Raw genomic sequence first — 14699 nt, 5'->3', positions numbered from 1 at the left:
ATATAACAGTCATCGTATAAAAGCGATTTGATTATGCAAACAAAGTGTGTTGTGCTTACTTGCAGCTGGTCATTTTAAAGGATATAAGAAGGGCAGAGGTAGAAGTGATGTGTGCTTGTGTATGCAACTGCAGAAGTGAGTTTATTAATGTTAGACGCAATTGTGTGGGCCCATGCGCAGCTGCCTTGCGGGCCACACATTATACTAAACCTAAGTTTAAGGCTACCAACCCATCCCAAGGTATGTGGAACACTCAAACTCAGTCTTTGCGCGAGCCTAAAATAAGTACACACTTAAATTTGCAGACATATGCAGTCTTAACCATAAAGGTTAAACACGCACTAACCATCCTTAGCGGGAATTGTGCTCACGACTTTCGGTTTAGCGTCACGGTGCCAAATCACTCGAGCCAGTCACCATAACTCATGAGTTAGTGCAAGCATTAACTACAGCAGCATACTTAACATGATTCTCGCTTCGGGTACAAGAGGTCCTGGGTTCGATTCCCGGTGAGGCCCTCTCGATGTTTAGCAATTTGCTCTGACGCACTTTGTCTGCGGCACATTTTCTTTAATCACTTTGAGAATAATTAAATACTCTCGATTGTCAAATTAGACAGGCTGCTCGATTGATTGCTGCTTTTTTATTGAGATTGAAGCTTGACGGTACATGCTACAGTGTGTCACTGCTAGTTACACAAAAGTATTGTTTTGATTACGAAGAAAACCTTGCGCTGGACACCAAGTTTACGACGATCCGGATTACTTCAGCTAAATGGCCAAGTACAGATGGATGAAATAGCGGTGTTTCTGAACGGCAACTTCACGAAGATATCTACATGGAGCAGTCGGACGGATACACGGGCAGAAAGCACCCGGAGTAAGTTTGCCGACTCAAACGGTCAATCTACGGTCTCCAGCATTCACCGCAAATTTGAAACCAGACTACAGACAAATTCTGACTCGATCTGTGATTCGAGAGATGCATAGCCGATCACTGCATCTACTTTAATCGAGACGACCGAAATTTGATTATCGTAACTATTTATGCTGGTGTTCTAGACCTCGCAAGCATCAACGACAGGCTGCTTCAGTCGACGAAGGTTGTGTTGAGTAAAAGTTTTGACATCATGGACTTCGACCCCTAAACAGCATCCTTAGTATGGACAGTGAGCGAGATGTGGCAGATGGAGGTCTTTTGGTACGTCAGCAAAGGACATTTTGGAACTTTCGGCACGGAGGGAGTAATCCTCCTGTGATGACCCCTCAAAACGAGGATTCAAGGTGACTAGATTATTGAAGGATACTAAAAGTACGAAAAGACTACGTCCATAGTACCAGGCCACAATTCTGTTAGTTGCAGGTATACGTCATGGTTGGGATTTGGCGGAATCTTGCTGCTGTAGTGGCCAGTTTGAGGCGGACCCATGTCCTACACACTGATAAGTATTAAGTTGCGTATTTCGTTGCCTTCAAGGTATAAGAACGCATGCCATCGAGCTCAAAGAGGAGTAAGAAAATAAAGCTACTCGGATGCGGATTGAGCTGGAGACGTTTAAACTCGACCCAATACTTGCGTTACGCGTTGATTATAAACAGTGGATGTGTCAGATGGAGAAGAAAGAAGCTACACAAAGTGGCGCTATCATAGATGGAAGCAGAGTACATGATGCGGGCGTAAGCTGCCGCAAGTTGTTCCAGAAGCGACATGGCTTAAAGAAATCTTGTCCAAGTTCGACGGATGAAGTATGCTGATCTTACTAAGTTTTTTTGGACATTTAAGTTCTCACTGAGCTGACCAAGAATATTAAGTCTCACAAAAACCCAAACGTAATCAACATCCGCCAAAACTTTTGGTGCAAGAAAACCGAGGACGAACAGCTAGTGTTGCAGTCAAGATGACAAAGGGTGTGAAGGCGACCCTAACGACCAACTCAATCACCGCAGTACACTTCAATATATCTGGGACAAGCTGGGGATCAAGCTACCAAGCACGGACAAGTTGAGTCAAAGTATTGTTCAAAAGACGCCGCGGCTATCAGCCTTCAGCTACTAAAACTTCTTGTTGGCAGTTCTGTGTGAAGTGTGACACATATTTTCGTTTCGTTTGAATTCCACAACGAACGTACGGCGATAAAATGTACAATAATGGGAAAGCGGCGTGGCATCCGCTAATTGGGGCGTTAGCTAAACAAATACAGTGAAGTATGCTTGAGATTCACTTAATGCTTCTGAAGCTTCTAGAACATCAAGAACATACTGCAGGTTTAAAGGTAGAAAATGTGTTTGCGAACAAAGAACGTTGAGATTCACTTGAAGCTTCAGAGGCTTCTAAAACATCATATACATACAGCAGACTTATAGATAGCAAATAGATTTGCGAGCTAAGGAGCTTAAATTATTTTCACTTTGCATTTGGCAGCTGCAGTACAAGTGCTCTTTTCTCAAACAGCTTGTGATGTTGAAGCAGTCTCAGTCATAAATTTACTGAAGGAAATGCCGATAATGTTTATGTCGGCTTTTGAATTTATCTTCGAAGTCAAATGCCATAAGGCGTGCAACCCAGAAGATGAAGTCACCTGTAAGAATGATACGTGAAGGCTCGTGCCACTGACGCATGGGCGTTAAGAGATTATCATCAGATGAATCATTTGCGCGAAGAAAATCAGGGCAGTGGGATTAAGTGTGACAAAGCTCGTTTGGTGGTCAAAGGTGCTGCATAAAAATACGATATCGACTGAGACCTGAGCATTTGCAAAGTACACGTTAATTAAAGTCATGCTTTATTCAAGTTAAAAATACATCCTAGCGATACATCAAATTGATGTCAAGACAGTTATTTATAGAAGGTACTTCTGGAGAATACATTTTTTATTCGAACGGATGTATAAGTCGATAAAAGTCGACCTAATTGCGTTTGCAAGTACAAGGTCGCTCTATAGATTGAAGCAAGCTCCTCGCATGCTTTTCAAGAATATCGACGATTTCATGCAGCTTCTTGAGCTCACAAAGTGCGGTTTGGACACTGCGTTTTTATAAAGGCACAAATCAGTAAATTGCCTTTGAAGCTTTCAGAGTCGCAACCTTACGATCGCAAGCAGCAATCGAGTATGTTTCAAAATACAATGTTGATTTGATATGGCGATATGGTTCGGCTCAAATAATATGTTGAAATCAAAATTATTCCTGGAACGAAAGCTGGGAAGGTCACGATGCGGCAGACCGAAACTGCCAATGATGTTTCGGAATATTTCATAAAATACAGCAAATTCGCCAGGATACCTTGAGATCCGGTTCTCCAGATTACCAAAGCGGGTATAAATGAGGCTGATATCATGAAGAGATCATGGCCAACATGCCATATTGCAATGCCATCGAATCCCTTATACATTTGATGGTTAGCACACGTCTAGATCTGACAGCAGCAATTTGGAGTGGTGAGTTAATTTGTGGTCGGTCCATACCCGACACACTGGCAAGTCTCTCGATAAATTCAGTTACGAAATGCTTTGCCGTCGAGTTTTGAGCCAGCGGCACGCATGGGCTTGTGGGGTATTTAGTTGCAGATAAGGCTGGAGATATGGAGTCTAGAAGAAGCACCAGCAATTTCACATTAATGAAAGGTGATCGCACAATAAGGTGGAGGAGCAAGAAACTGTGCAAATTAGCTTTGCCTTCGACGGAAGCTGAATGCATGGCGCTCTTGAAAACGGCACAAGAAGCAGTTTGGCACAAGTTTTTTTAGTAAATTCGGCGAAAAGAAAATAAGCAAACGAGTCAAGATATACGAGGACAACCAACGCTAAACTGCACTTGCAAGAAATCTCTAGTCTCGCAAGCGCACAAAAACATTTGTATTCGTTATCAATTTGTCGCGAAGAAATGAAGACGGTCAAATAAAAACAATGCATGTCGCTTTTGACTTGTCATGAATACGGAGCGCATGCAGCGGCTTAATGTCACTAGCTGTCGCATAGGCTATCAAATTATTGTTGACATTGTTGTCGATATAAACGGACGCGTTTCTATGTCTATGTACGTTAGAGTATGTCCGCTTATGTAGGTACGATGTCCTTATTTGCTGCAGTGTCAGTGCACCAAAATGATGCTTGTGTTCACAACATTCCCTCTTGCTTGTTTATAATTATGCAGCACATTGGACGACTTTACGTCAAAAAGCTGTCGCACAAGCTATCAACTCACTGTTGACATTGCTGTTGATATTAATGGTGGCGCCTTGATGTCTGCGACACGTTATAATCATGTCTCCTATTGCATTTACGCGGCTTATTCGTGCTAATCGCTGCTGACAACGTGATGATTTGATACCCTCATCTATTGCAGTGTCGATGCACCACACAAATACTTTAGCCGCATCATGCCGCTCTACGAATACGCAACGTATCTGGCGGCTTAATGTCAAACAGCTGTCGCATAAGCAAACATGTCATTGTTGGCATTGCTGTCGATATAAGACGATGCGCTTATGCTGGTGGCTGCGATCCGCTATTGCATATCCGGTAATGTATGTAAATGAATTATACGTGGTATACGACGCCCTTAAATATTGCGCAGTGTCGGTGCACCACACAAATGCTTTAATCGCATCATGCCGCTCTTGCCTGGTCATGAATACGCAGCACATATGACGGCTTCAGGTCGAACATCTGTCGCATAGGCTATCAAGTCATTATTGACATTGCTGTTGATACAACGCGCCTAGATGTTTGCGACCCGTTATACCATTAAGGTGGTCTATGCATGTTGGTTGCTATTGCCAAAGTGGTGATACCATGCCCTCATGTATTCCAGTGTCTGTGAATCAAATTGTGACGGGAATTGTCCGTCCGTGTACACGCACTTACTGAAGAAGATATGAATCAGTTAGCACACTTCATCGCGTGCTGCATACTTCCAGCGAGCCGTTGATTTACGTGGAAGAGGAGGAAAGGTGACGTTGAATCATTACGGCCAACAAGCTTGAAACCTCTCTAAATGGGTAGGTGCTTCCTAATTTAAATTAACATAATTGAGGTATATACAGCTCAACAGGGTCTATAGTTAATGTTAATTACATGCAAGTATGTAGTTCACACACCACATGTAAGGAGACTAGCCCATTACACCACTCCCACCCAAAAGGAGTTTTGCCAATATTCATTTCAGGCCTTCTCCGACTCTTTGACTCGGTCCTTCGTGATCCCACACAAAATAAAACGATTTAAAGACGACTTGCGCCGATTACGAGCGCACCGCAAAATTGCACCTCAATTCGAGGATACGAGGGCGCCTTCGCCACGCCACAATCGAACTTATACAATGCTTCAATTCCACGCCGAACAGCGCTTCTGCGCGTTGAACCATAATCTGGCATCAAACGACCGGAATAGGCAGCTGATGATTGCTATGAAGAACATATTGACGAGTTCAGTCGCTCAGTCGCTCAGTGCATTTGCGTTTTTTTGAGATTGACCGTCATCACAAGCTTCACAACCGCCGTGGTTGTGCCACCTGAGAGTTTAGTGAACTATTTATTGGGGTTGAAGCTCGAATGATAACTTGAACCATTATTTCCGCGCCATCGGACTGATTGCACATGTTGGAGGAGAGCTACGAAGTCTCGTGTACGTACCGAACATCCGGTAATCTAATCTGGATTCCGTAGACAATCGACACTTGATTCTGGGCATGGGCTCGTGCAACCAAATCAGTGGATGCCCACCATTTGCAAATGCGATACCGCTGCATACTAGTTAAAGGGACGCGCTATGGGCTTTCGGTTTGCCCATTTCACAGTGCAGGATCGGTATCACTTCAATATCGAAGATGCTCGCGAAGTACGTGCGGTCATTAGTCGAATCCACAGCGATAGGGAGAGAGAGAAGGAAGGGACGGATTCCCTAAGCGAAGTCCGTCTTTGGATCTGCACCGAACGCGATGAATAAGACTACGAGGCGCCCGCGTATGCTCGTTCGCTGTTATACCCAGCCATTCCACCAAGCGTTGCTTCCGTTCGCAGACGTTCCTCTCCACCACCACGGTCTCAAAACCAAAGACATGATTTTCCTGTCGATTGATAAATCGGATGGGTGCCCGAAGAGGGCCTTTTTTCCTCTAATTTTCATGTTGCAGCTCTACTGTCTTCGTCTACTTTAGGGTTACGATTGACAAAGATGGAGGAACTCCTTTTGCTGGTAAATCGACAGATGATCGAGGTGTTCGATCGGAAGTCAAGTGCGCAACAAAGCGTGAAGGATACTCAACGGGTCGTTTGCGAAGTTCGCGATATCGCATGGCGTCATAGAAACTCGCCTGGGACGCAATCAATCAAGAACCGGATTTTAGGCGACTGGATCAGACTCTGCAAGTTCTTCCTCTTGCTGCAGCTGCTGCCGGTGATAATACGAAGCCTCCTGCCAAGCAACCTTGCTCTGGTTTAGGTGAATATGCTTCCGTAGCAATCACCATCTGCTTCTCGCTGACGTTTCTACTCCCGCAATCGTTCGCTTGGTTCTGTAGCTCACGATAATCCTCTTTGATGTCAGGATGATGCTGGGGTGACGATGCCAAGGGATTCTACTTTTGACCCTCGTGCCGAAGCTGCAGCTCTGAAGTCATATTCGTATGGCCCTGCGTTACATCCAGGTTGTAGGTCACATCGTCGCGATGAAGGGCTTAAGGTATCCTCCATAGAACGCTGGATGTGTCCTTAGCCAGCTTAGCAGGTCGATAGTGTAAGAACCTTCATGGTTTGACACTACTCGGAATTAGCCTAATTATTTCGAACCTCCCGAGCTTAAGACCGCATCGCCTAATAGATTCTTTTACTAACAAGTAATTAATCCCCTACTATAAAAGACATTAGCCTTGACGACCTCGTCTATCAGTGCATTCCTTTTGTAAGTTTTGTTCATTGGTCATTGCAACTCGCAAACGTGTGATCACATTGTCACGACTCATGATGAATGTGTCAAGGGCTTGTACTTGCACTTCACATTCGCATTACTGATTGTATCGATTTGGGAGGCAATGATTTGCCAAGCTCCTCTTTCACTTTCAGTAGAGACACCACCCATTGTAGGAAGTGGTAATTGCGGGTGTCTCATGCCGTTCATCAAATTCGGCGTGAATTCAGTGGATGAATACACCCAATCGTTAATAAAAAACTTTAACAATGGTAACATCGAGCTCCATTCTGCGACAACACTTCACTGACCACTCGGTTGACTTTTTTTAGTCCATCGATCTCGGTGTATACAGCTATGGGCATATCCGATCGAGTGTCAAGTACCACATTCGTCAGATATTCTGACGTCATTGCAGCAATAAGTGTTCTCAAGTTCTAGACGCGAACCACTAGTTGTCGCTTACCTTGATGGCTGAATGAGACTTTGTAGCGCACCCGGTATGCCTGCTTTTTTGGTGCGAGCACTCACAACATTTGTCACTCCAAATCTTTCACGCTGAGAATCCCTCATCCACAGATGTTGTGTACGAAAAAGCCCATTCTCGCGCATGGCCTCCTAGCTTGGAAACCACACGCCCAACGTACTGTTACTTTGTCTGGGGCACGGGCCACCTCAAATTCTTTCCAAAAGACAGATGACATTTTGCTCGTGCCTTCAAGTGGTTGGACGCTCATCACCCGTGACCTCATGATCAGGGACAACTGCGCTATAACCAATAACCTTGCTTGAGACGTCTCATCAGCTTCAATAACGCGCTGGTGCGACATCTCCAAGCGAGTAATCACCGCTTTCAGCCCATTGAACCGCTAAGCGTGCTATCGCCTTGAGACCGGCTAAAGACAAAGGCTCATTGAGCGTGTCTGGTTGCCCCGAAATCAGATAATCGAACACCTCGTGGTTTATTCTCGTACAGATTACATCTCCTACATGGTTGGATCCGCTATGAGTGCTTCTAAGTGAAGTGGAGTTGCCTCGCACCTTGCACTGAGAAAGCTTTCACTCATCGAATTTGTGTATACTACGCACGGAGGATGATGCACCCAGGAGAAAAACCGGTATCCTGTAGGTTGACTAAGAACATAGTTTGCTCAGCTATTTGGAGGATATTTTACATAGATAATAAAATGTACTTTTCATTATATCCATTACTGTATTGCTTGATGCGAAGCTAACTGCCAAGGACTCCTCCGTTGCGAAGTTCCGTCATCTGTATTATTACGTCGTTCCTATGACACAATCACACAAAGGGGTGAAGTACAATTGTACAAACGTGTAAAGTACACATCACAAAATAGGTAAGATAGGGTTATAGTTTTAAAAACGGTATCCTTTTTTGTTGCTAAATTCAAAATAATACACTCGATTACACAAAGTGTTCAGCACAGGATACTGGGTTTTGCGTGCCTAGAACCAATTTTCTGTACATTTATTTACGCAGAGTTACGAGTGAAGAATTTCTCCTTGCAAAATACATGGTAATCATCTTGCACTTTTAGGCTGCCAGAAGTATGATTTTCGATTTGGAGGTCTTTAACCTAAATTCTTGGTGAAACAGGTACATAAAATGACGATTAGCACTTAGTAATCAAAATAGTGTTTATGCTTCAAACTCTGCTGTACATGCTTATAGCGCAGCTGCTACTGGCATCTGCAGTAGGGACTTCTTGTTTGGAAGAGTTTGCTAATGATACAAACTGTTTACCAAGACCATGGTAATAACGCAGCGAACGGAACACTTGCGCTTGAAAGAGTATGATTGTAAGACCATCGGCATACTTGAGATGATTTCTGACATATTTCATTGCAGTTACGCTGAACGTTTACAGAAAAGTCAGTTTCAACTCTCTCCCACGGTAGTGATTGGTATAGTCTGTGTACGCGAGATTTTCGCATGAGGTGAAGGTCACAATTTCGTCTGTCACGCGACGACTTTACAGACATGAGAAGACCTAAGTGAGTGACTACATGTGTCCATAACATACAACCTTTTATGACGCTGTGAAACATCCCAACCCATGTGATCAATATTAGAACTTAGCTAACATTAGTAATAGTCTCAATTAGCAGGTAAGAGTAAAATGTCGCACATTGTCAAGAAAAAGAAGCATCAACTTTGGACTGCTTGATCGAAATGTTGCGTCGCGCAAAGTACGAGCAGAGTGCAGCGTATGATATTAGTGTATGGAGTACATGGTTTGCACAGCTAAAGATTGATCCTTTGATGAGTAGCTTATCTTCAAAGCATTTGCAATGCACAAAATCAAGGGGTAAACCTTCTCTATGAGACATCTCGAAATTTCTGTTGCTTCATTGCATCTTCATTCGCGCAATTTCCAAGTACCTCTCAAGTGACACATTTCCCTGTCAAGCATGGTTAATATTGGTTCTATCTGTGCCGTCGCTACAGCCATTTCTTGTGTAGCTGCCCACCCTTCCTTTATCTATAAGTTCGATGCAGCTAAGGCTGGTGGCGTGAAAGGCTTCATCAAAGTAAAGTATGCGAGTGAAACCTCGTCGACCGCTACCATCACGGCCAATCTTGATTTCTCTCGTGTAAATCAAACTGAGATTGGCAAATTCGACGGTAATTGTACCGAGCCTGTTACAAGCTGGAAGTGGCACATTCATACCAAGTGGGGTTCGACTCAGTCATCAGCATCTTATAAACAGTGCTCTAAAGCCGCGACTGACAACCATTACGACCCGCTCAAGGCGTGTGGCCCGGCGTCCGAGTATGTTTCGGAGGAATCATGCAAGGCCAAATCTAAGAGTTATGTGTGCAATCCTGGTAACTACACAACTCACCCAGAAGTGTGCGAGAAGGGCGATTTGTCGGGCAAGTTTGGTGCGTTCGAAGTCGGCAAGACTAACCTCGTTTCAAAGAAGTGGGAAGACAAACATTTCCCACTTTTGTCGGAAAATAAAGACACGTGGAGTATTGTGCTTCACGCCGTTTGTGGGAAGGAGGCGCCTCGTATCTCGTGCGCAGTCAAGATGAACGACGATGAGAAGACTGCCAACTCCCCTCGTGACGCTGATTGCAATGTTAAGATGTAGCAAGTGCATTGAGTTCTATTTTGTGACGTATCGATCAAATAAATATACACCCTTTTCACGTTGTACGTGTTGTTCAACGGCTTTAAATAACATTGAGCTGACTAATATTAATCAAGCATTACATGTTAAGCTTCGAAGATCCTGATGACGAACAACAACGGCGATGAACAATGTGGAAGCGCTAAATATGCACTGAAAGCGTCTGGAGATAAAGATTTTTGCTCATCTTATCGCGTATATACTCCTCAATTAATAGATATCCATGAAATGAGAACATTACGAGAAGCGATAAATCGTAGCGAACAGCATCTCCAACAACAAGGACACATGCGTGTCTACGTGCCTCGAGTATCATCAACTGCAAACAAATCGCATCAATATCGCAGCTTGCCCCGAAATTATCAAGCAACTAGCAAGCTGACAATTTCAGCGGACTCGTCTCCACGTATGCATTCCGGGTTCAGTCCTCTTCCTGACATAAAAAAGAGCCCTTTGGGAAGACCAACGCGTACTGGAGCTAAAGTTAGCGAGTTCAAGACAGCCTTACGAAAAGAATCACGGCAAGTTCGAGGTTATGTTACTTTTTTAGTTTTTTGTTATTACGATCAAACTGATATATCCTTTTGTACGCGATCAAGAACTAAAGCGTTGTTACGAAGATACAAAGCGAGCGCTGTTGGACGTACGTACGATTGATTTAATCGTCAAATGGTTATTACCTATCAAATAATCACATCTGTAATGGCATTGCGCAGTACATTGAAGTCGTAATTCTATGCAAACCAAATGATAGAGCGGGTGGTCAAGAAGTCTATGAGCAGGTGTACAGTCTTATGTCTTATGCGGCCATGTGTTCAAAATCTGACTAGTTTTAGCGTCGAGGTCAATTTCGTTTAATCCTTCTCATTTCCTAGTATACTATTAGTGGTAATTGGTGGTTGCAAGAAGCATTATTAATTGTCGGTCGGTCGTGCTCGATGAGTAGCTGCGATAATATCATTAAACACCTCTTTTACATTTTCTCCGGTCTTGGCAGACGTCTCAAAATATAACATGTGATGTTCATCTGCGAACCGACGCGCTTCTTCTGATTCCACAGCTCGTTTGTCGTTCGCAAGATCACATTTGTTTCCGACTAGTGTTACATACAGTCCATGCTCAGCGACATTCAGCAGTTTATGAAGCCATCTCTCAACGTCCAACCAACTTTCATGGTTGCCAACGTCAAAAACCAGCAAGGCCCCAGCAACAGGGCGATTGCAAAATGTTGATAGCGTGGCTTGAAAACGCTCTTGCCCAGCTGTATCCCAAATTTGAGCCTTAACATCGACATTGTCCACTTTTGCAACGTATGTGAGAAATTCAGCATCAATCGTGGACATCAATTTCTCGTAAAACTCGCTGTTTTGAAGACGAAAAATCAGACTTGTCTTACCCACCCCAGAGTTTCCTAACAGAGCAACTGGCACGAAATATCCATATAAGAGCTTGTATAAAATTCGTCATCATAAGTAGCGTACTTTCGTTTCGAGGGAATTTAAGAGAGCTGCCTACAACATTAGTCTGACGAGATTTAACCACAGGTGGTGGATTGATAGAGAACTTCGTGCCATACCTGCCATAAGAAACCATTAACTTATATCAACGATGTGCACATTAGACACCGCTGAGCTCACTTTTTATCAAGTTCGGCATATATGAAGTCAAGCTGGTGTCCATAGTTCTCTACTAGAGCGTCCACATCTTCTAACTTGTGAAGCAATCCTTTGCGTGTGTAAAAGTCCCGGAGAAACTCGTGTAAGGTAAGATGCTCCACGTCGTCAAAGATGATTAGTGGGTCGATGCTTGAAAAAAATGATTTAATGAAGGGCGTGGCGTATTGTGTATAGTCTGCCATTCCTCGTCGTTCACACAAGACGGATGAAAATTCTAAAGTGCTTATTGTTGTTTTATTTATTTAAGCTAATAATTTCAAGAAGTGTCAGGAATAGCTCAAGACTGTCAGACTATTGTGAGCGAATCGCCAATCAATTGAGCAGATTCCTACTCTGTGAATCGAATGAGGCGAATGCACATCCAGAGCTTATGTTTCATTTGTAAATATAACGTGCTTCACGAAAATACGATATTGGCTCACGAACACAGTTCTTGTTGATACTTTGATAATAACACAAATTGTCAATCAGGGATACAACGCACAACGATTATGTGTACGATGCACAAGCAGCGGCATTTCAGAAATTAACTTCATTGGATTCAAACTCAAGGAAAAAATCTGCGCTGAAGATTTGCAGCAATCTCATCTGCCGTCGCTTCCTCGTTCCATTTTTTCTTGAGGCTTGTGTGCCACTTCGTGTATTCAATTGATAGCTAAATGGGAAAGTCGTTATTATTCGTACTGGCGGCCAAATGTTGTCGCTACTCGTGAAAGTGTTTTCACTCAGCTCTACGCTACTCAACCGACCTCGTGGCATGCTCTTAAGGCGGAGTGTCATGAAGAAGACGATGTCACAGTTGTCGGAAAACGATACTTTCGATTTAAGCTTACAGACTCAATTTATGCTAGCATTTGGGTATATCTAAAGTCTGCTTCAACAAATAAATCGTGTGAAACCTTGTCAAAATTATGTGTCTGTTTAATTTCGATATTTTAAGGAACACACTACTTAGGCTAAACAAGATATGCAATGTACTATTGTCATAGTAAAATCATTCTTATTTTCGACGTTATCATTTATATAAATACTAATATTCTACTTATAAATATTAACAATTACACCATACTGCAATGTGTTTTTCGTACTTCAAGTACAATTGTACCTTGCTGTATTTAATACAAATGTGTAAAGCATAAGTACACAAGATCATAGTACATAGAGCTTCACGCGGATGCAGCTGTCATTATCTCTGTTTTTTTGCTGATGGTTTTCGAGGTCTACTAAAATAATCTCATACTTGCTGTATCAAGTAAAACAGCCATACGGCATTTGCTTTGATCTGATGCACACGATAGCCCACTGATATTATTTTTGTGGTAAACGAGCTGTGGCGAATGGTCACAAAATGAAGTATTCACGACAACGTACAACATCGCAATTGTCTTTACGCTTAGATGATCTGTCATTTCTTCAAAGATTTATACACTGAATAAGTATAAAACAACTGCGTCAATAATCCAGAGGTAAGTATGATATAATTGTGTACAAACATTTGTGCAATTAAGTATATATAACAACTACTGTACAATTGTACGATAACTCTAGGATTCAAAAGTACCAAGGTATCAAAATTTATTAAGATGATGGGACACTGTATAGAGAGGTATATCGTCCACGCAAGATGCTAGCCGCCCATCAAGTATATTTCATTATGAGATGAAAATGTATTTATTTGTCATTAGTATGAAAAGAACGAATTCTAAATATATGTCACTCTTACGATGATAGAGCTAACGACAAAATTAGTCACTAGAGCTGTGTCTATCTCCAGTTAAGAGTGGAGCGTACAGGCCTTTTTTAAGTGCGTTTGTTAGCATGGAGTTCCACACTTAAACCATTTTCCGTGCAAAGTGCGCGGCAGCCCGAAAAGCCCGGAACTTTGTTTATGACAAAGCTGTGGGGTTTTGCCGTAGAGTTCCTGAAAGGATCCGTTCCACGCGCGACTGCGGCACTAAACATGAAGAATATCAATCTGATATACGTGCCTCTTGCGACAAAAAATGTCGAAGGCTCTTTTAAAAGTTCGACTAAGCTTGGGACTTTGAAAGTGTAAGAAATTTACCTTGTCATGGTTGTAAATCTGATTTTTTTTATTGGTATGGCGTTGCTTGAGCGCCAAGAACTATGATCGACTAGAAGCCCAAAAAATTAGGTATTATGTATTTCTCTTCTGATGGAGCAATGGTGTGACATAACCCAACCTTTGTCAGAAGACAGAAGTGTTTTTGGCACAGAAATGAAGCTCGAGTTGATTAGTAAAGTGCCTAGAAGAGAGCTCGGAATGCTGAAGGGGTAGTTAGCTGCGTTCGAAAGATCGGAAATAAGAAAGGATCGTATATCACGGTTTCTACAGTTTATGTTTGTTGTGACGGGCAGGAACGACTGTATGTCGCTGTCTACCGGGTGCATCTCTAATGAGACTGAAAAATCAAGCTAGAAGCTAGTGATTTTAGTGCCAAGTTCGGTCAAAGTTGAAGGGACTAGGAGTTGCAGTGTTCTTCACCGCTATGATCGGTGGAGGCGGAGGGCCTATAAGTCAAAAGTGGGAGAGTGTGTCATACCCGCCACGCGGAGTAGCGATGCTCCACGATAAGAGGCGAGAGCGATCATTTAGTTGGGAACGCAGTGAGAAGGGTAGTTCTAGGGGTTGCAAGCCTTCTTCCACAACATCCGACAGGCGCTCTTATTAAGCTGGAGGAATCATCCTCACGGGATGTGTGCAATGATGTACAAGACGGTGAAGACACTCAAATGGTAAGGAGGAGATGAAACTGTTATGGAGATGACTAGCAAAGCATTGCGTGCGCGGACAGCTACCCTCAAAGACCCTGAAAACCATTTCTGCTCTCTGTCGCTAAAATGCCACGATGTGGTGGCAAGAGAACCAATCCCCCAGACAGGAGTGCTTCATGAAATTCGCTTGGTTTCCAGAACGATATTTTGTGTCACAAGGTAAG

The 14699-nt window shown here is 43.1% G+C and overlaps 5 protein-coding genes across 5 annotated transcripts; 2 read left to right on the top strand and 3 right to left on the bottom strand.

Moving 5' to 3' along the window:
* Nucleotides 1-2186: 2186 nt before the first annotated feature.
* PHALS_06325 (uncharacterized protein) lies at nucleotides 2187-2479 on the bottom strand (the record flags this gene model as incomplete). The annotated part of the gene is made up of 2 exons (XM_024719592.1): nucleotides 2187-2330; nucleotides 2450-2479. The coding sequence occupies 2 exons, from the start codon at nucleotides 2477-2479 to the stop codon at nucleotides 2187-2189; spliced, it is 174 nt and encodes a 57-aa protein (XP_024584875.1).
* Nucleotides 2480-8459: 5980 nt separating this feature from the next.
* On the bottom strand, nucleotides 8460-8984 carry PHALS_06324 (uncharacterized protein; the record flags this gene model as incomplete). Its single annotated transcript, XM_024719591.1, has 4 exons — nucleotides 8460-8502; nucleotides 8588-8779; nucleotides 8846-8896; nucleotides 8953-8984. The coding sequence occupies 4 exons, from the start codon at nucleotides 8982-8984 to the stop codon at nucleotides 8460-8462; spliced, it is 318 nt and encodes a 105-aa protein (XP_024584874.1).
* A 353-nt stretch (nucleotides 8985-9337) lies between these two features.
* PHALS_06323 (hypothetical protein L916_00514) lies at nucleotides 9338-10024 on the top strand (the record flags this gene model as incomplete). The annotated part of the gene is made up of 1 exon (XM_024719589.1): nucleotides 9338-10024. One exon carries the CDS (start codon nucleotides 9338-9340, stop codon nucleotides 10022-10024), a length of 687 nt encoding a protein of 228 aa, XP_024584873.1.
* A 144-nt stretch (nucleotides 10025-10168) lies between these two features.
* PHALS_06322 (uncharacterized protein) lies at nucleotides 10169-10720 on the top strand (the record flags this gene model as incomplete). The annotated part of the gene is made up of 1 exon (XM_024719588.1): nucleotides 10169-10720. One exon carries the CDS (start codon nucleotides 10169-10171, stop codon nucleotides 10718-10720), a length of 552 nt encoding a protein of 183 aa, XP_024584872.1.
* Nucleotides 10721-10977: 257 nt separating this feature from the next.
* On the bottom strand, nucleotides 10978-11921 carry PHALS_06321 (ras-related protein rab-11b; the record flags this gene model as incomplete). Its single annotated transcript, XM_024719587.1, has 3 exons — nucleotides 10978-11474; nucleotides 11545-11639; nucleotides 11701-11921. The coding sequence occupies 3 exons, from the start codon at nucleotides 11919-11921 to the stop codon at nucleotides 10978-10980; spliced, it is 813 nt and encodes a 270-aa protein (XP_024584871.1).
* Nucleotides 11922-14699: the final 2778 nt, after the last annotated feature.

The sequence above is a fragment of the Plasmopara halstedii genome (genome assembly GCF_900000015.1).
Source record: "Plasmopara halstedii genome assembly, contig: Scaffold_2956, whole genome shotgun sequence".
NCBI lineage: Eukaryota > Oomycota > Peronosporomycetes > Peronosporales > Peronosporaceae > Plasmopara > Plasmopara halstedii.
The sequence above is the reverse complement of the archived record's forward strand: the minus strand, read 5'-3'. Positions and strand labels throughout refer to the sequence as shown.